Source organism: Nelumbo lutea, chromosome 3 (assembly GCF_056320005.1).
Source record: "Nelumbo lutea isolate HS-2025 chromosome 3, American lotus-T2T, whole genome shotgun sequence".
Taxonomy (NCBI): Eukaryota; Viridiplantae; Streptophyta; class Magnoliopsida; order Proteales; family Nelumbonaceae; genus Nelumbo; species Nelumbo lutea.
In genome coordinates, this window is record NC_142686.1 from 21,225,978 (window position 1) to 21,249,258 (window position 23,281).

The following is a 23,281-nucleotide window of genomic DNA, read 5'->3' on the forward strand; positions in this document are numbered from 1 at the left end:
CTGAGTCCATTTCCCTTTTATATATATACCCAATTACCTCTCTGCGCTATCATCCATTCATCCCAAAGAAAATGGAGGGTTTCTGGTGGTGGGTTTTCTGCTTGTACTGCCTTTGCATTCGGATCGGCATAGCCAATGCCCAAGCACCAAAAATAGCACCTTCTAGTTCTGTCAACACAGCTGCTCCATCTCCTGCCACAATTCCTATATCTTCACCATCTCCTGGACTCCCACCGGCTTCAAGCCCAAATGTTCCACCTTCTCAAAGTCCATCACTCCATCAGTCTCCACCTTTCTCAGCTCCTTCCAAAACACCAGCTACATCTCCACATCTAGCACCTGCTTTACCACCACCACCAAAACTCTTGCCGCCATCAGAAGTACCACCTTCACCAACAAGGAAGCCACCAGCACCAGCTCCAGCTAAGCAAGCACCACAACCAGCAGCAGTGCCTTCACCATCAAAAGAATTGCCAGTGCCTGCACCAGCACCAATTAAGGAGATACTGGTGCCAATACCAGCACCATCTATGGAGACACCAGTGCCAGCACCAGTTCTGGTGCCTTCACCTGCACCAGTTCTGGTGCCTTCACCTGCACCAGTTCCCACAAAGAATAAGAAACACAAGCACAAGAAACATCACCATGCACCAGTTCCAGCACCAGCACCAGTGCCAAAAATACCTAGTCTACCAGCACCACCTGTCACTTCAGACCCAGATGATCAAATGGAACTGGCTCCTGCCCCGGAACCGAATCCGGTAATATAGCTTTCCTTTTTCCTATTTTCCATCATTGCAACTTGCAAGCCATCTTTTGCATAATATTCACCATTTGACCACCTTGTACTACAAGTTTTTAACATATCACTGCATCGAATGCATTCCAATGACCACTTTATTCAATTGCAGAATGGAGGGATTGAAACTTTACAGCACGGAGGACAATTTAGGTGGGTGAGGATTGGAGTAGCTATTCTTGTTCCTCTGGCAGTTATGACCTAGAATTTTTGTCGACCCATATTTGATAAGATTGATTTATTTACTAAAACGATATGCATATTTCAATTTGCTACTACCGAAGATGAATGCAAAAGTGAAGATTTATGTTTTAATCCCTTGGCTCAATTTGCAGACTTTCTGCACTACAACAATGAAACGAGATTCAAAGTATCGTATCTTTTAAAAAAGATACAGTCTGAAACGCCTGTTTTCAGGATTTCAGACCCCTAACTTTTTTTAATAATAAAAAACATCTTATAAGATTCCCAAAAAACCAAACTTCGAAATTAAAAAAAAAAAAAGTGTGTATCGACTATTTCTAAGTACCGATATGAAATGGTCAAAATGCATATTGTATCGATACTTTAAACCTTGCTTTTGAACCTTGCCATGAAATTGAAGTCCAGTTCTAACCTCACTCACCCCCACCCCCCCAGAGAGAGAGAGAGAGAGAGAGAGAGAGAGAGATTCCTTGAATGCAAAGACTATGTATCAATGCAGCACATATGACACAGGTCCAATACGGCAAACTTCACTGGTAAAAGGTTGTGGGATCTAAAAGCATTAGTTCTCATACTGTAGAAGCTTCAATTCTGAACCTTACGAATCGATCCAGCCATTGCATTCTCAATGAGCAAATAGACATTTGAACAAAAGGAAACAAATAGAAATGTCCAAAATCTAGCGTTGCTCCAATAAAAAAAAAATGCTGTCAACCCTGCAAATCGAATTCTTTTTATTTTCAAAAAACAAGCAGGTGATCTGAGCTGAACTGTGCATGTTGAGGGCCAAAATGTATTTAAGTTACAATCACCATTGCTGAAGAACCGAAACTTTTATACTCAGTTTCACCAAAAAAAAAAGGATCAGAATGATATGCTTAACACTGAATACTGATGCCAAACGTCATACTTGATCAGCAGTTGTCTCTGTGCTTATATCCTCTCGCAAGTCATACTCAACAACTAGGCCAAGATTGTCAACTAATTTGTGATGCTGGAGACACCCTGCACACTAATGCCAAGCAATGCAATTGATCAGAGCACAAATTTTGATAAAATTGAGATGGAACAATAACAAAATTTTCAGAACACAATCTAATGTGACTATCAAATCTATCAAATTGAGACAATTTTTATTTTATCAGAAACGGCAACTTTCATTAGACATATTAAGAGAATACATTGTCACCACCCAGTCAAGGGTGTTTACCGCAAGAAAAGTACTTTCTGATTACAGAACAGCCCAAAACAAGTTTTTCCTGAAAGTTCCTTGCTTTGCAAGGGTGTCGGCTAGTCCATTCGCTGACCTCCTTGTCCACTTGAACAGTGCCCCAACCTCCCTTGCTAAGCAGTTTATTTCCCTCATGAATTGTCGATGTACCCAGGCCCCCAAGTTATGTGACCACAACCACCCAATTAATAGTTGAGAGTCCCCTTCTACCTCAATCTGGTGTAAGCCCCATTGTTTAGCCAGTCTTAGACCTTGTAGCAAGGCCATAATCTCTGCTCTCAAAAGAGTCTCCATCACCTATCGGACCTGAATACAGTGCAACCAGTCTGCCCTCCCTGTCTCTGAAAGCTCCTCCCACCCCAGAAGGACCTGGATTTCCAAAGGAACTCCCATCGAAGTTCAGCTTCACCCATTGATGTGCAGGAGGGATCCATTGCTCCTTTAACACAGACCTCAATGAGGAAGAGTTTGCCACAGTGTACCATCCTCTAAACAAATCATCAGCTGAATAATCTTTAAATAAAGGGGATGCTTTAAGCCAATGAATGACCTTGGAAGATATGCAGTCAATGATTTGCTCCTTAGATCTTTCAGAACCCTGGCAGATCCTATTGTTTCTTTCTTCCCAGATTGACCACAAAACAGCTGCTCTTGTTGGTCTCCCCTTCTTCCTTGGAGGTCTAAAGAAGTCCGGATCAAAGAGTCTTACTACATCCGAAGGAGGGGTCCACCTGCATCCAAAGAGAGAGGAAAACCACTTCCAAACAAAGGCTACAAAAGGACAGGATATAAATGTGTAATGGTCTCGCCACAAGCCAAGCAGAGGCTACACACATGGGGTGAAAGGCAATAGTTTGGCCTTTTTTGCAGCATATCTAAGGTGTTGATTTTCTGGAGTACTACCTCCCAGCAAAAGGCCCTTATTTTTTGGGTACAAGGTTACACCAAACCTCCTTTGTTGGGAAGGTTCCTGCCAAGTTAGATGAAGGAAGAAGAGCATTGTAAAAAGAAACACTAGTGAAAAACCCAGAAGGAGAGGCTGACCAAATTCTACTATCCAAGCAAGACTGATCAAGGAACAGAGTATTAAGAAGGGCAATCAGATCATCAACCATACCCATTTCGGACTCCCTCAACCCCTTCCTCAGACCCAAATCCCAAGAATTACCATTCAGATAGACAGAGGAAATGGTTTTTTCTTTATTCAACGAAAGAGAGTAGATGGACGGGAATCTATCTTTGAGGGAGACATCCCCAAACCAGACATCTTCCCAGAATCAAACTTTATTCCCTGCACAAGTATCAAGTCTGATAAATGGAAGAAATGAGGATAAAACGCCATGGATAGCTTTCCAAGGAGATGACCGGGATGCCCTAAGGTCAAGACCAATACCCCGCCTGTTTTCTGCCAGTTGATGAACATACTTAACAGAAATTCCTTTTTCAAAAATTTATCACTGGCATTTAATACTATAATCATGGCTACAGAATCCACTGCAATCACCATTTATAATTAATTAGACAGCTGTGTAACACTTGCACATTCCTACCCTGAGTTATTCATCCATATTCACAAGTGGCCAAACATTTATGAATTGAAATAAAGTAAATGTTCTTGGAAATTACTTGAAGTAGAAGTGATTGGATCCTTCCACAAGATGCATGGGCATAAATAATCAAATTTCAGTTTCAGCATCAACCCTGTTAGTTCATGGTTCAGACCCAGCACAGTAAAAGAAGGGTATCTTCCTTTTAATCAATATAAAAGAAAGATACATAACCATTTTATGTATGAGCATCCATTGAAGTTGCCATCCCCCTTGACATTTTTAAAAGATGCAAGAATTGCAGAGGAACTCCAAGGTACAGAAACAGATCAGAAAAAAAATGCCACCCCCCCCCCGGTCTTGTGTAGCCCCTTTTGCTTATATGTAAAAAAAGATCAGAAAAATAAAAAGTTAGAATATAATACATGCTACACATTTTTTTTTGTGTTAAGATGAACTACCGCATGTGTAAAAGTCCAGACTTGTATCATGCAAGGAGATGAGGGGATATCAACAATTTTCTCTAGTAAGTCCAATGAATGGGGTAACAATATAGTCGTGATTGGCTATTCATCAGAAAAAATATATATATATATAGTCATGATTGACAACATTTGGAATGAAAGGAACCCAAATGAATCATTGGATTTTCAGTAACTCCTATCTTATGTCCAAACAAATCATTACCGATTTACTTTTGATTGATCAGTTTTGACTGTAAAACATGCTTGGTGCATATTCAGAGTTAAAAGGGGTCACTTTTTGGGTTGGCAACATGAAGCATCAATTCAGATTCATGTATTTCTTAAAATCTTGGTTGGTTGCTATTCCATCCATCCATCATCCAAATCTTACCTCAACTGTATGGGGTTGGCTACATGAATCCTTTTTCACCATTCTGCTCCATTTAATGCCATTGAGCGTGAAAAGATGAATCATGATCCACGATCATGAGAAGCACTTATGGGTTTGTGATGAGGACAGATTCATTAAATGTCATGATTGTCTCAAATAATGTTATAGCACGGCTGCCAGATTGTCTAAATGATGGTATCACATTGCCATCAGAAGCTCATGCTAAACCTATTGTTATTAACTCATTGGTTATGAGTTTTAGTTTAGATTATATTTATTTTGCACAGGAAACCAAAGTATGGAGATCATGCGTGAACAAAATTTTGCAACAGATTTTTAAGGAGGTTGTTTGTTCCCCAAGCGAATACCTCCGTGACCTCTTGAAGGCTATTCAAGAGGATGCTATAGCTTGTAGGTTACATGAGATCGTAAAATCCACCCACCCCAGTCACCTGATATAAATATCATACATCCCCACCCACGCAACACAGACACAAAAAAGGAAGTATAACTGCAATAAATAAAATAAGAACATATATTACCTGTACAAAAACAGTTCCTCGTTCATAGGCTAATCTGTTCACCAGACGTTGCGATCTTTCACCACAGGCGTTGCACGTAAACTGTACAAGCAAACTTCTCCTGGGGAGCTTTATGTCAATGGTTGGTTCCTGCATAGAGTTGATATTAAAAAGAAGTAAGAGTTGGAAAAAATTATATGCGATTCAGGTTGCCCAAGTTCCTTGAATTTTCGAAAGGAAAAAGGGGGAAATACATGGAAGCCTCAGATGGAAAGATGAATAGCAAACGCCTGTTGATCTGCTATGCACTGGGGAAAAAAAAACAATTTTTACATAGGAAATGCCTTCTGTGAGTGCAACATTAATGGAAGGTGATTCTATTAAAAATCCTAGAAAATACGCCTTTGAGCAGGAAGAAAAGAACGGATAGGAAGAAGCATGAATCTGTATGAAATAGGTTGCAAGACCATATTATGTACATTAAATATACCCTTAGAGATGTATCATCTATATAGTTTTCTTCAGGTGGAGGTAGTTCAGCGATATCGTCCTCTAATGCTCGCCGCCGCTTCTGCACTACTGACACTGCTCGATGAGAAAGAATTCGCGAACTGTAAATTATTCAGAAGTATTCCATTGCTCATCAAAGTGCTATCTTACCCAAATAGAAGAAATTAAAACACACACACACATACAGAGAGAGAAAAAGAGAATTCGGGATCAAAATCTGAAGCCCTAGACAGGAAGTGAGAAAGGTTGCAGACCTAGGGAAGATGACAATCTTCCTTGATTCAGGGTTAAATCTGAGGAAGTTGCGGGTGGGAGCAAGAATGGTAGCTTGACGAGGCTGGACAGTGTTGGGCTGAATCAGAAGAGAAATGGCGGGAGTGACCGTTGCAGCCATTCCTCCTTGATGCGGGAACTAGAAAAGAGAGGGAGAGGAATGAATGGTCGACTAGACTACTCCGTCTTCACTCTTCAGTCTCCATCTGCACGCTATTCGATAGACGCATGAGATGAGGAGATGCTAATAAAGGACACATCTGTCCTATAGGCTATATACCTTAACATCAATCTGGGCGTCCAATTAATACCCAAAGCCCAAGCCCAAAAAGATTCCATTACTTCTGATGGGCTAGGCCGCTAGGGAATGTCTTGGGCCTAGACCCATAGAACGCCTAGTTGTTGACTTGTACATATTGATATTGACCAACCAGGATATAAACAAGGGTCTTGTTTGCGCTGTACGTCTACGTTTCCATTCCGTCTGAGACAGTCTAAGAAGAAAGATGCAGCGAGAACAATTGATATATCTGTAGCTCTGCAACCAGGTCGTAATGAGAAATTAAATGTGAAGATTAGAGAAAGAAATCCGTCAAGGGTTATTGATTGGCAAGGTGCCAACCAACTGGTTGGTAAAGTCAAGTCTCCTGCTGGTCGTAGCGGAGACTTGGGGTCGAATCCCTCATTCCCACCTACACCTGGGGTTGGACTTTGAAGGGGTTATGAGTTGGGGAATGGGCTAACCCCGGCGGTTTACTTGGTAATGAAACAGTTCATTTATAGAGATAACATATACTATATTGAAAGATACAGCAAGATAATTCTACACGTTTATTTATTATTATAAGGTCGGTCGATAGTATGATGGGTGATCGGTCCAAAGCCCCAGCCACATGGACGACGGACTACACACGGACTCAGATTGTGTTCATGGCAAAGCAAATATACCTTGAGCTTGATTGTTGATGCTGAGTATCAACCCCCCTGAGCTGTCAGCAAAAGAGAACAGCCAGCCTAAACTCAGCCGCAGGAGAAAAACGATGCCTCTGCTAGGGCTGCGAACAGATTGGATATTTGGATTGGACTCGATGAAGGATATATCCGATCTAATCTGATGATAAGAAATCATACTGATCCGAGTCCCATAAGAATCCGTTTAGTTAAAGGATCGAATATACCGGCCAAGCGATTATAGACGGATAGAGCAGCCACAGCCAATGATGCTGCGATTCAGTCAAGACTCAGGACACTCCGAGTCCGACACACTTTCTGGTTCAGTTAGGTTGGATTTTTCCGATGGCTCAAGCCTCAAAAGATGGTTTCTACCAAGGAAAATAACAACCAACAGCTCGGTTTCCCGCACATTGCATATCTCATTTTTAAGAGTTTGATTTATGCAAAATCAGTGCTAGTCAATTTTCATAAATAGCCATTTTCCAATAGGAATTTTAAAATGTTTGATGGCACAAAACATGACTAAAAAGTTGAAGCTTTTCTTTCTCAAAAAAACAAAAAAGTTAAAAGTAGTCTTAAGCTCCAATTATCCACAATCATTTCGTTCCTCTTCCCTGTCAGGTGTCAAAACAAATTGCCATTTTTCCATGTTTGGTACAACGGATTAGGCATAGAGGAGAGTGTATTTGGAGCAATCAGATTCAAAATTATGCAATTCTCGAGTAAAATCCCACACATCATCAATCTTCAATTACTACTCTTCCACTTCATCAGAAGAAAGTCCCCAACGTTTCGCTATCTCTGACTTGCAGTAATTCTTTCTTGATGAAGGCCGTTATTATGAATTGTACCACAATAACCGCCAATGTATATGATTAAATTCTCAGATACTGAGGGAAGAGAGACCGGGATCTAGAGGATCTTCCATTTATACTCCAATGCGTTGCATATCCGTCCAATGCAACATGCAGCACTCAGTGGATAACTAGAAACTACAATATGTGAGAAAACAGAGGATTATGACTGGATTCAACACTTATGTTTGATCTAAGCAAAATTAAAAATGTCAAAATAGAATAAAATAACTAAGAATTTGAAATAATTGATAATATAATCCACTTCATATTCACCAAATTAGCAGAGATGCATTACTTAATGGATAACCAGGAATTACAAAAGAAAAGTTCTAGCATCATAAACAGAACACACAACATACTGTTAGCCAGGAATTTTGAAATTGCTAATCAACCTAGAAAATGCTCAAATCAAGTATTTTAAGAATGCCTAACCAACACTCAATATTGAAAAAAAAAATCAGGTACCCAGAAAAAGGATAAGCGTAACCCAGCAAATCCTTAATCCAACTAGTTGGGGTCATCTGGTATAAATCTTGTCAGACTAGTGCACCTCATCGAGAGTCATGATTTCAGTCAAATTGTGTGAAACAGGATTAAAGTGATCTTCAAATTTGAATAATCAGTCACGCATACAGAGAGCTAATAGAGTTATAATTTTTAAATTTTGGTGCAAAATATATCTTCGTTTTAAATGATATCCAGTTTGCATTTGATTTTATCACGTGCAGCAAAGACATTACAATGACAATAATCACCAATATGCACAAGCAAGAATATTGGCATGGCATCATCCCAGTCCAGAGCTCATCTTGCTTCTGCCAGCATGGATGCTTCCAAACCATCCTTGTGCTCTTGATCATACCAGCAATTATCACTAGAGATATGACACTTGAACAGACTCAGTTGATCAATCCAGAGTACAGGTCAACTATGGCTTCAGACGTCCCTTCATAGACAAGGAAGAAACTCGCCAACCCCTCCTCCCTTTTCGTGCCAAACACCTCAGCAGACTTCAGGGAGTTCTCCTACCCCTCTTTCTTCTGGCTTTCCTCATCCCCAGCGCCCCCCCCCCCCCTTCATGCCTCTCACCGAGTTTCCCCTCCCTGTTGTTTTCCAGGTTCAAAATGGATCAGCTTCCCACCCTAAACAGAGTGATACACTTCAGAGAGCTGCTCCATCAAGGTTTGGTAAGAAGGTCATGGAGAGCACAGGAGACGGTAATATAAGTAGAGCCTTGGGGATAATTAGAAGGGAGGAAAGTGGCAAGGAACAGAGAGCAACTGAGAAAAAACAATTTAAGGATGGGAAACTTCAGGAGAAAAATGGTAAAAAGGGTCCCAAAAAAGAACTAAAAGAAGGAACAGAGAGCAACTGAGAAAAAATAATTTAAGAATGGGAAACTTCAGGAGAAAAATGGTAAAAAGGGTCCCAAAAAAGAACTAAAAGAGGCTCCAATGGTGATTGTTGGACGGCTTCTCAGATGAAAATAGGATGAATAAGGGAAGTTCTGTAACAGTGGCTCAAAGAAGGTTCTAAGTTGGAATGTCAGGGGTTTGGGAGGTCAGCTCAAAAGGAGTCTAGTAAAAGAAACTCTAGAAAGAGAGAATCCAGATATAATCATCTTACAGGAATCAAAAAAGGAAATTGTCGACAGAAGACTTATGAAAGCTATCTGGGGAATAAGGGGAAGGAAATGGACCTCTGTCCTTGCAGTAGGTTCTGCAGGTGGAATTGCTGTAGCCTGGAAGGAAGAAGAAATTTCAGGTCTGGAGATAGATAAAGGGGAATTCTTAGCCTCAGTCTTGTTCACCAATTTAAAGGATGGGTTCAACTGGATTTTAACCGGAGTTTATGGCCCAAACTCACCCTTAGAGAAAAATTTTGGGACGAACTGGATTCCTTGCATGAGGCTGAAGACATTCCGTGGTGTTTAGCAGGAGATTTCAATGTAACCAGATTCAATCAAGAGCATTCCAATGGCAGAGCTCCAACCAGAAGCATGAGGAATTTATCCAACTTCAATTTCAGACACAACCTTTGTGACCTCCCCCTTAGTAATGGTCTCTTGACCTGGTCAAATATGCAAGAAAATTCCATAAGTTGTAGACTTGACAGATTTATGTTTTCTCAGGAATGGATGGAAAAATTCCCCAACCTTTCCCAAGAACTCCGCCCTCGTTGTACCTCAGATCATTGGCCAATATTGCTGAATACTGACAGTATCATAAAAGGAAACCCCCTTTCAGACTGTCAAAATTCTGGGCTTCTCACAAAGACTTCAAAAAGAAGGTTGCAGCTTGGTGGGAAGAATGTGGAGTAGAGGGTTGGGCGGGATTCAGGCAGTTACAGAAATTGAGTACTTAAAGAGAAACCTAAAATCTTGGGGTAGAGAAGAATTTAAAGCCCATGAAGAAAAGAAGAAAAGAACTCTCTCAGATTTAGAGGAGTTAGACAGAAGAGAGCAAAATGGTATCCTTGATGACTCAAGCAGGAGTAGAAGATCTGAATTGAGGAAGACGTGGGAGAAGATAGTTAGAAAAGAAGAAATCTACTGGAGACAAAGATCAAGAGTGAGATGGCTGAAAGGAGACAATAACACTAGATTCTTTCACGCTTATGCCTCAGGAAGGCGTAGAAAAAACTTCATCTCCAAGATAAAAGTGGAGCAAAGGGAAGTGGAGAATCCTGAAGAGATTAAGGAAGCTTTTCTCTCCTTCAAAATCCTGCACTCAAAGGAAAATAATAACTATTTTACTTTGAACAGGTGGGAAGGTACAGTTCTATCAGCTGATAAGAAAGAGTGGTTGGAAATAAGCTTTTGAATTTATACCTTTATTAATGATGGCAGAGAAATGGAAGTCCTTGAAGAACTCTATCAGATCTGTTATTACAATTTCCCAACATTTCTCTGCCTCATCCCAAAGAAAAGGGGAGTTCTGGAGGTCAAAGACTTTAGACCAATAAGCTTGATAGGGAACATCTATAAAATTCTGGCTAAGGTTTTGGCAAGAAGACTCAAAGAAGTCCTAGGAGACCTAATCTCCCCAAATCAATTTGCATTCGTAAAAGGAAGACAGATAGTGGACAGCATTTTAATAGCAAATGAATGTGTGGAAGAAAGGAAAGTCTCAGGGAAACCAGGGATCCTTGTCAAACTAGACCTTGAAAAGGCTTATGACAAGGTGGGGTGGAACTGTATTCTAGACTGCTTAAAGATGAGAGGCTTTGGTGAAAGATGGATCAGGTGGATTAAAGACTGTATTGGTTGGTTCCTCTTGGTTTTCAGTGCTGATTAATGGAGAACCTAAGGGCTACTTCAAGGCTAGCAGGGGGCTCAGGCAAGGTTGCCCACTTTCCTCCTTTCTCTTCACCCTGGTAATGGACATCTTTTAACTATCTTTTCGAAAAGGCCAACCTGCTTAATCTTGTGAAAGGTTTTGAAATGGGAAGAAGCAAGATTCACATTTCCCATTTACAATTTGCTGATGATATCATCTTGTTCTTGGATGCCACTCTTTCAACATCACAAACACAAAGAAGGTAATTGAATACTTTGAATCAATCACATGATTAAGGGTTAACTATTCCAAAAGTAGCCTAGTAGCACTAAATGCAGTGGAAGAGGAGCTTCTAGAAAATTTTAAATCTTTATTTGGGTTGCAAAGAGGAGAAACTTCGTATCTCCTATTTGGGGATGCCCCTTGGAGGGAATCCAAAAACATTCAACTTTTGGGGACCGGTAATAGAGAAATGTGAGAAGAAGTTAGCATCTTGGAAGAAATACCATCTTTCAAAAGGGGGAAGGCTTACTCTCTTAAAGGCCTCTTTAGCAAATCTGCCAATCTACTTCCTTTCAGTCTTCCAGATTCCAACCAAAGTCAGAATTCAGATTGAAAAGCTTCAAAGAAACTTCCTTTGGGAAGGAGGGGAGAAAAGAAGCCACCTAGTTAGCTGGGAACAAGTTTGCAAGCTAAAGGAGGAAGGAAGTTTGGGAATTGGGCACTTGAAAGAAAAAAACTCCTCTCTTTTAGGGAAATGGCTCTGGAGGTTCCCTAAAGAACCCAATGCTTTATGGACAGCTGTCATCACAAGAAAGTACGGATCCAATACCAAATTATCAATGGGTGGGATAGCAATCTCCATTTGAACAGGATAAAGACAACAAATCCTTGGAAAGGTATAGCCTCCACTCACACCTTGTTCTTTCCTTCTATAAGATATGAAGTGGGAAATGGTTCAAAAATAAAATTCTGGAAAGATCTCTGGTGGGGAGATTCAACCTTAGCTGCCTCTTTCCCTAGACTTTTTAACCTCACCCTTGACCAAGATGCCACTGTCTCTTCCTGCCTTCCAGACCAAGCTGCTGAAAACTTCCTAAACCTTAGCCTTAGAAGACCTTTAAGGGACATAGAGATTTCTGATCTAACTGCCCTTTTTCAGACCCTGAAGGAAGCCTACATCTCCCCCTCCCCCTCTGATACCCGAGTCTGGACTCTCCAGACAAATGGTGCCTTTTCTTCTAATTCTATGTTCAAGGCCCTAACTGCAGGTGAACTTAACCCCTCCTTCCCCTTTAAAAAGATTTGGTGCAACCATGTCCCAACCAGAGTCTGTTTTTTATTTTTTGTATGGGAAGCTTGCCTTTAGAAATTAAATACTAATGATCTCCTGCAGAAGAAACATTTGGGAAGACTCTCTATCTCACCTCATGTCTGCATCTTATGTTAAATGAAGGAGAATCATCAGATCACATCCTGTTTCACTGCAAATTCACCCAAAACATCTGGCTTCATTTCTTGAGAAAGATAGGTTACAATTGGGTTATATAAGAGCACATTCAAGACTTCCTGCAGCAGTGGCAAGGAATAGGACTAAGCAAAAGGAAAAAAATTAATTGGCAATCTGTTTTTCATGCAGTGACATGGGGAGTTTGGGATGAAAGAAACAAACGCCTCTTCGAAAATAAATTTGAGTCACTTGAAGAATTAATTTCTGATATAACATACCTTTGTAACCTCTGGACAGTCAATTCAGATTTGTTCGAAGGAATCTCAATTAATAATCTCAATAGAGAGTTTAACTCCTTTCTCTTTCTTTCTCACCATCGTCAAACAACCCTGAAACAAATCCTCTGAAATCTCTTGGGGATCCTCCCCTCTTCTTTTGTACATCTTCTCATGTACTTGTTCTTTCTTTAATGAAATCTGGCTATCTTTCTTTCAAAAAATGATCATCTAAGGGGGCTTTGATAACAGCTGAAATGTTTGAACTAAAAAGATTTGTCTTTTAGTGAATAAGGCTCCTGAATTACAGAAGCTGAAATCAAATAGTTTACTATAACCTTGAACATTTTATTATTTATCCACTACCTGTTCAGCCCAGCAACTTCAGCCATTATCAAACAACCCCTAAATTCAATTTCTAAAGTCTTCTGTCACCTCTAACTGAAGTTGCTAAACTTTGTTAGACATCCCTTAAACAACCCATGTTAAGATTATACAATACACTCTCAAACATTTCTGCTTTCAAAAAGTGCAGTTCTCCAACTCATCTTTGTCCCATTATATCACAGCTAGCCAACTACATTGATAGGATTTTCAAACTTCAAAGTATAAAGAGAGATTGAAGTTGGGTATATCATTTTACATAATGAGACAAGAAATGATGATTAATTAACCCAACTTATTTAATTTAATGACCAAGCTAACTTCCTGAAACAAAGTTTTTCCTAAACTTGAGAGTCTTCAAAATTTTTCCAACCATTAATTTCCATGCAACCCAATCTCTTTCAGCATTTATTTTGTCCTTTATAGCTTTCAGGCAGGGGATTTGGCTTCCACAGAGAGAATCATTCAGATCTACCTAGAGAAATACTCCTAAACCACAAATAATAACTGAACACAACCTTATCCCAACTATTTCAATTGGCTATGTGAGTCCTGTTTCACAATTCCATTCTGTAAAGGAACAAATTCTGTCTCCTCGTGTCTTTTTCTTACTACTTCAACTCAAGTTTTGTGTTATTACTTTTAGAAATCACAATTTAGGTCTGGTGACACCTCACTAGTACAGCGGTTGGTTCTACATACACAAGACTAAACCATCTTAGAAACCAACAGCATACTAGAGAAGATCAAAGAGTGGGACAAAATAGCCTAAACAATTATCAACAATGAAGAAATGAATATTTAGCACCACTTACATCTTCTAGGATACAGAAATTGGCACAATTTTTCCCTCTAATCAACTTGTCAATTGTAAGAACCTTTTCTAGTTATATTAAGAGGATGGAAGTTTCCAATGAGTTTATTCGAAAATGAATAGCATCAGAAGCCATATAGGAGAAACTGAAACTCACCATCAGATTCATTACATCCATCTTCACATTGGGCAAAGATAGAAACGTGAAGTATGACTACTTCCTACACTGGTGCAAAAAATCTTTATACATGTTCATTATAAGAACAAGCCAAGACTTAACCTAAATTTTCCTTTAATAATCGGTTTCATGACTGCATGTCTCACCCAAATGTCCAAGAGGATCTAAAGTTCCATGCCTTCCATTCTTACCAGCACCAATGGTGGTCTATTCTACCTAGAGTAAAGGCATAATCTGAATGGCTTTCAACTGACCTAGTCCATCATAACCTTACTTTGTGGCATGGCTTAATAAACTTTTAATAGGAAGTAGGAACAATCTTCAGAGTAACATGATATAACAGTCTTTTAACGTCCAACCCTAAGGTCAATCAATAAAAGAACACATGCCCCCCAGTTCAACAGACAGACTAAACAAGTTTGACATGGAGATGCACATGTGTTGTATCTTCTTGTGCAAATAACCTTCTACTTAATTTCCTGCTCTTCCTTTTCCCATTTCAAGGGGAGTAAGTGAAGTTCTCCTGTTTCTATATCTCCAAAACTCCTCCAGCTGTTCCTCATTGCTTTCTTTTCAAAATGCTTGTCTCTTTGTCTCTGTCACTCCCCTAAAATTGAACTTTTCCCTTTCCTTCTTTAGGTTGCATTTGGTTTCAGTGCAAACTTGACCAGATGCAAAATTTTTAGCCAGTTCAGTTTTACTCTCATTTGTTTGTAATTATGATTTGCATTCCTGTCTGATACAAAACTTGTACTTTTTGTCTCTTTTGCACTCACTGGCAGTGCAAATTTGACATCCCAAAAACTGATGCAAAATTTGCACCACCTTCCTCCTATCTCAATTCTTTCTCATATAAAGTGGGGACCGCATTATCTTGCATCCTACCTTACCCCTAGACAGATAACCCTCCTCCTACTTCTATTCTCTTTCATTTAAAGTGGAGGTCACTTCATTTTACTTCTCACAAACAAGGCAAAGTCAAACCTAAAGCAAAAACAAACCAGAATTTACACTCAGCCCTTTTGCACTCCCAAGCATTTATTTACACCAAGGCAAATGAAATTTGTGCTGCAACCAATCACAGCCTTAGTTTGTCATCACTCGACTCACTCCTCTATCTCTATTTCCTCACATCCTCTTACTCTTACTCTCTATTCTTTTTTCTTCCTTTTTATGTTTCCTTAAGATTGTGATTTGTGAACAAGTACCATCTCAGAAATGCCTAGCCGGGTCTTGCAGTGTTCCTGGGTCTCCTCATCAAAATACTAATAGTGCAGATAAGTTGCTAGGTGGAGCAACCAAACCAGCATCCAGCTCTCCAGTTTGATAACAATTGTGTGCTCATATCTTCTACATTTGAAATATGTCAACTAGTAATTAAAGAGCTTAAGCCTTAAAAGTCAAACATCTATATTAGATGACTAATTTCCATTTATATTCTAAACAATGAGCATACAAATAACCAGTCAATGACAGAAGCCAGTTTGGCCAACAAATATATTCCAGTAAAAAACTTCCCTGCAGAGTATCGATTTGTCAAATGCAAAATAATTGGGAAAAGCAGGGGACCCTCAGGGAAAATTTTTTTTGGTCTGTATTGTAAGCTTTGAGATATGTTTGGGGTCAACACTCATGCTCTGAGTGGTTGACATTGTATTAACTGTTATTTTAATGAAGGTTACTGTTTCCAATAAAAAAAAGCAAAATAATTGAATAATTTTTTTTCTTTAACCTTTGACAAGATAGCCAACAAAGAATAATGCAAATCAAGAAAATTTTACCTGATATAAAATCATCAGTATACTCCTGATCTATTTTCCCATGGGCCATTGCACCAACCTGGAGATAAATAAAGATAGTAGTAAGAATAAACTGAGGCAATAACCATTAAAAAAAACTAAGAACAAAACAGAAACAATAAATACAAAGAAAAAAAGAGGTTGAAAATTTAAATCTCTTTAAGGTACCACAAAAACAAGTTGCTGGTCATCGCCAGCTGCAGCAACATAGTCCCGTAACTGAACCAACTTATTTGAACTAAAAGAGAGGCCTGAAATGCAATGAAATTTTTAATGGCATATCACATAACACTCAATCCAATGAACACACTTGTACAATGTCAAATCTTCACCTATTTTACGAGAATCAGGGGGTAAATACTGGGTTACAGGGTTCTTGATAACACGCAAAAGTTTTTCACGCTTTCCGGTAGCAGTCACACTCAACTTTTGTAGTAGCTGCACTGCAGTGATCATAAAGGACAGTCAGAGACAAAAATAAAACAAAATAAGATCCTATAAAAACTGAACAACAGAATAATATCACAAAGAAATAAATGGAACTGTTTAACTTACACATGAGACCATAGAATCGTTTACTTGTTCTTGGCATGCGAACATATGGTTTTACTTCAAAAAGTACTCCTTTCCCAGTTTTCACATAGACAGCTTTTATCATCCCGGCCTTATTAAGTGGACTATCCAAAACCGCAAGGAGAGCCTGAACATTTAACAATTTGTGGCAAATCATGCATTTTATAGAAAAAACAAGCAAGTAGGTATTCATGGTACAATAGAAGGGAGTTAACCTAGTTAACAAATTGGATGGCCTATATTTTAAGTCAGTAAATCAAAATTCTTCTTTGGAGTTTTACACATTAAAAGATTCAGGGGGTTAAGTGACTAAGATATTTAGTTTTCCTCCGATTGATTACACGCTAGAAAAAATATGAAGTGAAGGCTACATTTGTCTCCATGTAAAAGGGAAAGAATGCAACAGTGAAACAAATGGACGAGGTAAAGTTGAATTTCTAAGACAATTTGTAAGAACCAAAAGATGGAGCCTGTGATGAAAAATTCAAAGTAACCTGGTGAATAATGTCAGGCCTGTAGTCTGCAGGATTCCTGTTATTCTTCCGCAGAAAATTGGCGTGGTCGTCTGAATTCAAAATATGATAAGTCTGAACACATTGAAATAGGGAAATTAGAAATTAGATCCTAAATTCGCATGAGAAGAACAAATGCTGGACTACATCCCATGAATAAACCCCAAAACCTAAACTTGGATCCATTCAAGAACAAAGAAGCTCCGTAGAAAAGTAAACCAAAACAAATCAAATTAGCACCAGAGATGACCCTAATTCTTAAACCCAAAACCCTAGGAGGAGAATAATATGATGAAGAAGAACCAAAATTAAATAAATAAACAAGTTGGAGCGCTGTTAGAAATATATAAAAGAAAAGGTGAACCTTTCCGACTTTGGCGACTTCCAAACAAGCCTTTTCGAGGACGAAGATGACCCCAGCCTTGGTCTTCTTATTGGAAGGTGCTACTGGAATTCCCGGAAGCACAACTATGGCCTCTTCTGCTTTCTTCTCTTCTTCTTCTTCTTCTTCTTCTTCTTCTTCTTCTTCTTCTTCTTCTTCCTCTTCTTCTTCTTCTTCTTCTTCTTCTTGTCTTGCTCTCTTCGTTGTCATCTCCTCTTGTTGTTCTTCTATTTCTCCTTCATCTATATCGTATCTTTCCGCTTTCTTCTTTCGCTTAATCCCTTTTACTGCATAAGGCCTCACCATCTCTTTCTGCACTCTGTGAGTGTTTTTGCACGGCTCAGGTAGTAGAACCGTGGAAGCAGCACAAATAATAGAATTTTTTTTTCCCGGTTCTTCTCTTTCTTTCCACAATGACGGACAACCAAATTCAGTTGGGGTGTCGAAGAAAAGTAGAAAACCTAGCTTCTCTGGTCCTGGCCTCCTGGGTAATAATAACTACACCATAAGGACTGTGTAGCACCTTACACTTCTCCTATATGATATGAAAAATGTAAGGATCCGTGGGAAATCGGCTTTGATGCTCACAACACCGTGTTCACACTTTACATCGTTCGCACAAAATATCCCCTCGTACAAAAAACATACAATTACAGAAATATTTCCGGTGCACGGTGTAAAAGGTTATACGAACGGATGAGTACGGAAGCGAATCTCGTCCGTGGGTCAGAGGGTCCAAATATTCTGATGCATTGGTGACCATGATTTCATAGAATACGCAAGTTATGAGTACGTGTACATTGAATTCGCATCAACACCCCACAGCGTGCGCCCTGCAATATATGAAGTATCTCCCGTAGGAGATGCTCCTAATGTATGCTGAGATGTGTATGTGGGGCCTGCTCTATGAGGCGTCAATCTTATTTTGTATGACTATGCCCATCCATGAGTCAGGTTGTTCCATGCATGCAAAGTTCCGCAGGGTTAGATCGGGTTGAGCTCAACCCTAGGTTCTGAACTCCCAATCATAGACATCAAATCAGACGGAAGATGTGCAGTGGGATGTTGTGGAGGGCAATCTTGTAGAGGGTTGATTTGAACTCCTAATTCTAACCCTAACAATCCAATCAGTCCTACTCTAACCCAATTTAAAATCTCACATGGGATAATTTCAGGAAATTGAAGACATCCCCCAAAGGATTTTGTGCTTTGTATGGAGATGTTTGAGCGGAGCTCTCCCAACTAAAGTGGCCTTGGCAAGATTCAGTCCTAAATTTGATCGCATATGTGAATTGTGTTCTGATTCAGTTGGAGATCTTGATCATGCCTTATTTTAGAGTTCAAATCAACTCCCCACATGTCCCATAGCACATTTCAGTCGAGTATTGAGAATATTTCCCGATGATGACATCATCATTTTTGGGATTATCATTGGGAGATGTTCCCACTACACAGCGGGGATGTATTGTGATATGTTGTGGGGCAATCTTGTGGGGGGTTGACTTGGTCTCTCTATTTTGATGGTATTTGGAAGCGTGGGCATTTTTTGGGACCAATTTTCAAGAAAAAATGTTCATGCTTTCCGGATCCATTTTTCATAAAAAAAACGTTTTTATTTTGTTTGGGAGTGTTTTCTGTCATGTAGATAGTGAACAATACTATGCTGTTTGGTAAGGTGATTTTCATCGCCAATCAGTCAACCATTGGTGGAGTACCGACTTATTAGGCATGTCTATGGTTCAAGCATTTTTTCAAAAAAACGCGTGAACCAAATGTCATATATATGAACATCTGTTGAAATGCACATAATGACACCATGGCCACGGTTCCAAACATTCCCTTTATTGCCGTGCAGTGCGTGTTATTTGATTTGGCTTTTGTCTCACCATTAAGACTCAGGATAAGCCTAACTGGAGCATTGAATATTGGCTTTCCTACTGGTGGCAAAATGATCACACCATCAATGAAAGTGATATCAATGTTTTTTGCAAGTTCATTGTTATTTTGTGGAATTGTTGGAAAGCCAGATGCCGCAGAACCATGGAGAAAATCTCTGTTAGCCCAGAATCAGTTATTAATGCAGCACATTATCAGATAAATGAGCCGGTTCTCTTTAAGGCCCAAAATTCTGGTTCTCCAAGTCTTCCCGCAGCAGCACCACCTCTCACCAGTAGCAATATTCCAACTCATTGGGAACCCCCTCATCTCCATTTATCAAACTTAATGCTGATGAAGCAAATGGTGATTCTGTTTCTGGGCTTGGTATTGTGATTAGAGATCATGTTGGTGGGTTTTTGTTTGCTAGAGCCATCCCGACGGAGCGCACGGACCCTGAATTTACAGAAGCTTGTGCTTTCAGAGTTGGGTTACTTGTGGCCCGTGAACTATGTGCTTCTCACATTCATCTTAAAGGAGATGCGCAAAAGGTAATCAATCTCTTGTTGGACGTCAATCTTGACGCTCCTTGGTGGCTCCACTCAGTGGTGACCGATTGTAGGGACCTTCTGAATTCATTTGATCATTATATCGTCTCCTTCACTCCTTGTACAGGCAATCAGGCAGCTCACTTTGTCTCTTATAAATTTGGTTGTTCTATTTCTAGGACTATCACTTGGTCTTACCCTCCAGGTTTTCTCAGCCTGTATTGGATATTGATTTTATGCAATGAAATTGCCTTGTTTTGGCTTCAAAAAGAAAGAAAAAAACCCTAAACTGACCTTTCTCCTCAACCTCTTAAATCTCTTAAATTATCTTTTGGATTAAGATGCCTAAGTTCAACTTTTTATGGTCATATATTGATCATACTTTTTATTATAAAAGAATTAATTGTTTGATGTTTTATTTGTTTTTTTAGTAGAAAGAGCGAAAAAAGAAAGCTTTTAAATTATTAAAGTCCATTATTAATTATGATGGATCTGTTATTGAAAAACTAAAATTATGAAACCAACAATAATAGAAGATAAAAAAAAAATATGGGATGAAAGTCATCAATGATAACTTACTATTAACGTTAGGGCTTAAGAATTAAGACAAAGGGATTATGATTGTATATAGTGGAAACTACAATACATATACGGATGGTATTTTTACTCATAAAACTGGGCCTATTGGGGTGGGTTTTCCCCAATCTTAAATAAGGAAGAGGGAGAGATAGGTTTTTTATCAATGTTTTCAACCCATCATTGGTTCGGCTAGTTGAACCATTTGAACCGTCACCCGACTAAGATTCTGGGTCCGGTTCAGTCAAGACCCATCAGACAGCCAAAAATCATTGACTTGGTCAAGAACTATTCAATCCGGTGATCGGGTTGTGGGTTGTACACTCAATGCATGCAAAACTTTTGAAGACCATAACTTTGCATTACGATGTCCAATTGGGGTGATTTTTTATTTTATTTTGGGTAACTTTTCAATATCTATGTGTCCCAAGGAACTATAGGCACCTTGCCCTCCTATTTTTGCAAAAAATAACCCTTTTTTGGCCTCAAATTGAATTTTTTAATATTTTTTATAAACTAAAAAATAAAAACTGAATTTAAATAATAAATATAACATATCTAAAACATATTAATACATTATTTATTGCTAAAATATATATATGTATACACATATATACACATATATATGTGTATATATATGCGATGGCGTGGCACAGTCTAAACCGTTCGACCTGACCGATTGAACCAGTGACCCGCAACTTGGAGGCAAAAACGATTTGGCCTCGAGTCAGTTTCTAAAACATTAGTTTTCTTATAATTTCTAAATCCACCCTCAATCTAATAGTAAATTAGTAAGGTACCAACTAGCTAGTTGGTTAAGTTTCTATTGGTCGTGGTGGAGACTTGGGATTGAATCCCACCTACACTTGGGTTTGGGGGATGCGCTACCCCCCCCCCCCCCCCCCAATTTGTGTAGCCCTATAATTTTATATCCTTGAATTTTATCCAAAGTTCCATCTAAAATACACCCAAATTTTGATATACTTTTAAATGATTACCTTGGGGTGGGGAAATTTTGGGATTCCCGCAAAAATCAATTCTAACCCTATATTGCTCATCAATAACAAGTAATGAAGAAGTGTAGGAGAATTTTGGCCTACAAATTAGGCTGAAAATACAAGCTTATATGGGCCCAGGTCAAGCTTTTAACCAAGCTAAATGATCAATCCTAATGAGGAGATTTTCAAATTTGAACAACCTGCCTAAACCTAACGATCCAATCCATCCTAAGTTGTGTTGGGTTTAAAATAGCAAAATTGACGAAATTGGGGTTTGAGTTGGCAAAATTGGGCTTTGACCTTAGTCTTTGGCCAAGCCTATTGTTTATGTTTACTTTTTTCTCTATTTTCTCTTCTTTTTGCTTTTTTTTTTTGTATTTTTTTTGCTGGACAAGTGGAGTACGAGAGTGGTATCCCTCCTCCCCAAGGGTTCAGATATGCTACCAACCATCACTTCCAACATTGTCCCAACATGAAGTTATTACAGTCACACATCAGGAATATCTCCCCATGAATGATAAGAGAGATGTTCCCAATGTGCGGCTGCAGTGGCCTGTTGGGACACTGTTTGGAGTGTTGTGTTGGTAGCAGATCCTTACCCCCTCCCCAAAACCCAATGTCACTTTGATTAATAGTAAATAATTTAGGCTTAAAAAGTAAATAGTTTACATTAATTCACATTAATTTATTGTTATTGTAAATAAATAATTTACTATGCATTTTTACTAATCAACAACAATTTCGATATTTTTTGGAAATTATCATGAATATTATAATTTATTGTTATTTAATTTACTATTAGTTAATTAGTTATAGAAAATTATTAGAATTGTAGAGATGACAATTTTCCTTGTAAAACTATGGTTCTATCCTGCCCCACCCCAAACAGGGAAAAATTTCTCGAATTTGAAATAGGGATGGGGAAAATATTTTTGTTCCAAATCAGGGACGGGGTTTTGCATATAATTCCCCAAACTAGATGGTAAATTAGTAAAATATTAGTTGATTTAATATTAATTTTTAAAATATCTCTAAAATTTTCTCATATTCTTATAATCCTAGGATCCCACAATTCCATTTATAAAATATCCCCAAATTGTCATAATCCAATTCCTAAAATACCCCAAAATTCTCATAATCCTATTTGTAAAATATCCACAAATTAGATTATTTTTAAGTGGTTGCCTCGACGTGGGGAAAATTTGGGGATTCCCCATCCCTAACAGGGAATGGGTGCCTTGCCTCGAACCCGCCCCACCACCGAGGACAAGGCAGGGATGGGGAACGGAGGTGAGGGACAGGGAGGATTGCCCCATCCTGTGCATGACACGGGGCCCTGCTAGTGTATATAATATTTACGCATATAGATATGTCAGGTTTGGGTTGGCACTTGGCCAAGGCCTCAACACTAACCTAATCCAAAGTTAAGTAGGGTTCATATTTAAGTGGACCCAGCCCAACCCAACCCAACTTTTCAGGATTGGATTCAAGCTAACCCAGTCCAAGTTGTATTCTAGATAGTAGACACTGCTCAGGGACTAATTCCAAAATTAGTTAGTTTTACACGGAGTGTTTGTTTATAAAGCTAACACAGACCAGATCAGGTTCAATTCTTGTGAACCTGTCTACTTGTTATCTTATTGAACGTTTCATTTCTGCAATTTCTCATAGGGATTTATGTTATGTCTTTACTCTTAGATTTGGTAATTAGAAGGAGCTTTTGTGGACTTTTTATTTCCTCTTATCCACTTCTTCCAGTTGTTATCCAAAAAGAATACAAGTAGATTAAATGGACAATATGTCGGATTGATTCATGCCCCAGTGGTTGTTTTGGAGAATCCAGATATTGAAAAAACACCAGAAAACCAGAAAAGAAATGCAAAAGGGA

General features: G+C 39.0%; 3 protein-coding genes across 3 annotated transcripts; 1 reads left to right on the plus strand and 2 right to left on the minus strand.

Moving 5' to 3' along the window:
- Nucleotides 1–56: 56 nt before the first annotated feature.
- On the plus strand, nt 57–1,114 carry LOC148863488 (uncharacterized). The gene is made up of 2 exons (XM_088980432.1): nt 57–761; nt 912–1,114. The coding sequence occupies exons 1-2, from the start codon at nt 72–74 to the stop codon at nt 1,002–1,004; spliced, it is 783 nt and encodes a 260-aa protein (XP_088836558.1). The 5' UTR covers nt 57–71; the 3' UTR covers nt 1,005–1,114.
- Nucleotides 1,115–1,708: 594 nt separating this feature from the next.
- Nucleotides 1,709–6,196, minus strand: LOC148863489 (Zim17-type zinc finger protein). The gene is made up of 4 exons (XM_088976639.1): nt 5,922–6,196; nt 5,648–5,768; nt 5,179–5,307; nt 1,709–2,015 (listed from the first exon to the last, which is right to left on the minus strand). The coding sequence occupies exons 1-4, from the start codon at nt 6,059–6,061 to the stop codon at nt 1,908–1,910; spliced, it is 498 nt and encodes a 165-aa protein (XP_088832765.1). The 5' UTR covers nt 6,062–6,196; the 3' UTR covers nt 1,709–1,907.
- Nucleotides 6,197–7,356: 1,160 nt separating this feature from the next.
- On the minus strand, nt 7,357–18,050 carry LOC148863490 (nucleolar essential protein-like protein). The gene is made up of 7 exons (XM_088979264.1): nt 17,379–18,050; nt 16,997–17,089; nt 16,485–16,629; nt 16,262–16,372; nt 16,098–16,180; nt 15,912–15,969; nt 7,357–7,886 (listed from the first exon to the last, which is right to left on the minus strand). Exons 1-7 carry the CDS (start codon nt 17,700–17,702, stop codon nt 7,807–7,809), a joined length of 894 nt encoding a protein of 297 aa, XP_088835390.1. The 5' UTR covers nt 17,703–18,050; the 3' UTR covers nt 7,357–7,806.
- Between the last annotated feature and the right edge of the window lie 5,231 nt (nt 18,051–23,281).

Bases quoted from the DNA above. Each gene is read 5' to 3' on its own strand.
- LOC148863488 (XM_088980432.1), top strand. From the start codon at position 72: ATGGAGGGTTTCTGGTGGTGGGTTTTCTGCTTGTACTGCCTTTGCATT. The intron at 762-911 runs GTAATATAGCTT...ATTCAATTGCAG, and splicing joins CTGCCCCGGAACCGAATCCG to AATGGAGGGATTGAAACTTT.
- LOC148863490 (XM_088979264.1), bottom strand. From the start codon at position 17,702: ATGGTGAGGCCTTATGCAGTAAAAGGGATTAAGCGAAAGAAGAAAGCG. The intron at 15,970-16,097 runs GTACCTTAAAGA...ATTTATCTCCAG, and splicing joins ACCAGCAACTTGTTTTTGTG to GTTGGTGCAATGGCCCATGG. The intron at 7,887-15,911 runs GTAAAATTTTCT...CACATATTGTAG, and splicing joins TACTGATGATTTTATATCAG to TTTCTAGTTATCCACTGAGT.
- LOC148863489 (XM_088976639.1), bottom strand. From the start codon at position 6,061: ATGGCTGCAACGGTCACTCCCGCCATTTCTCTTCTGATTCAGCCCAAC. The intron at 5,769-5,921 runs GTCTGCAACCTT...AATAATTTACAG, and splicing joins AAGATTGTCATCTTCCCTAG to TTCGCGAATTCTTTCTCATC. The intron at 2,016-5,178 runs GTAATATATGTT...GCTTGGCATTAG, and splicing joins GAGGAACTGTTTTTGTACAG to TGTGCAGGGTGTCTCCAGCA.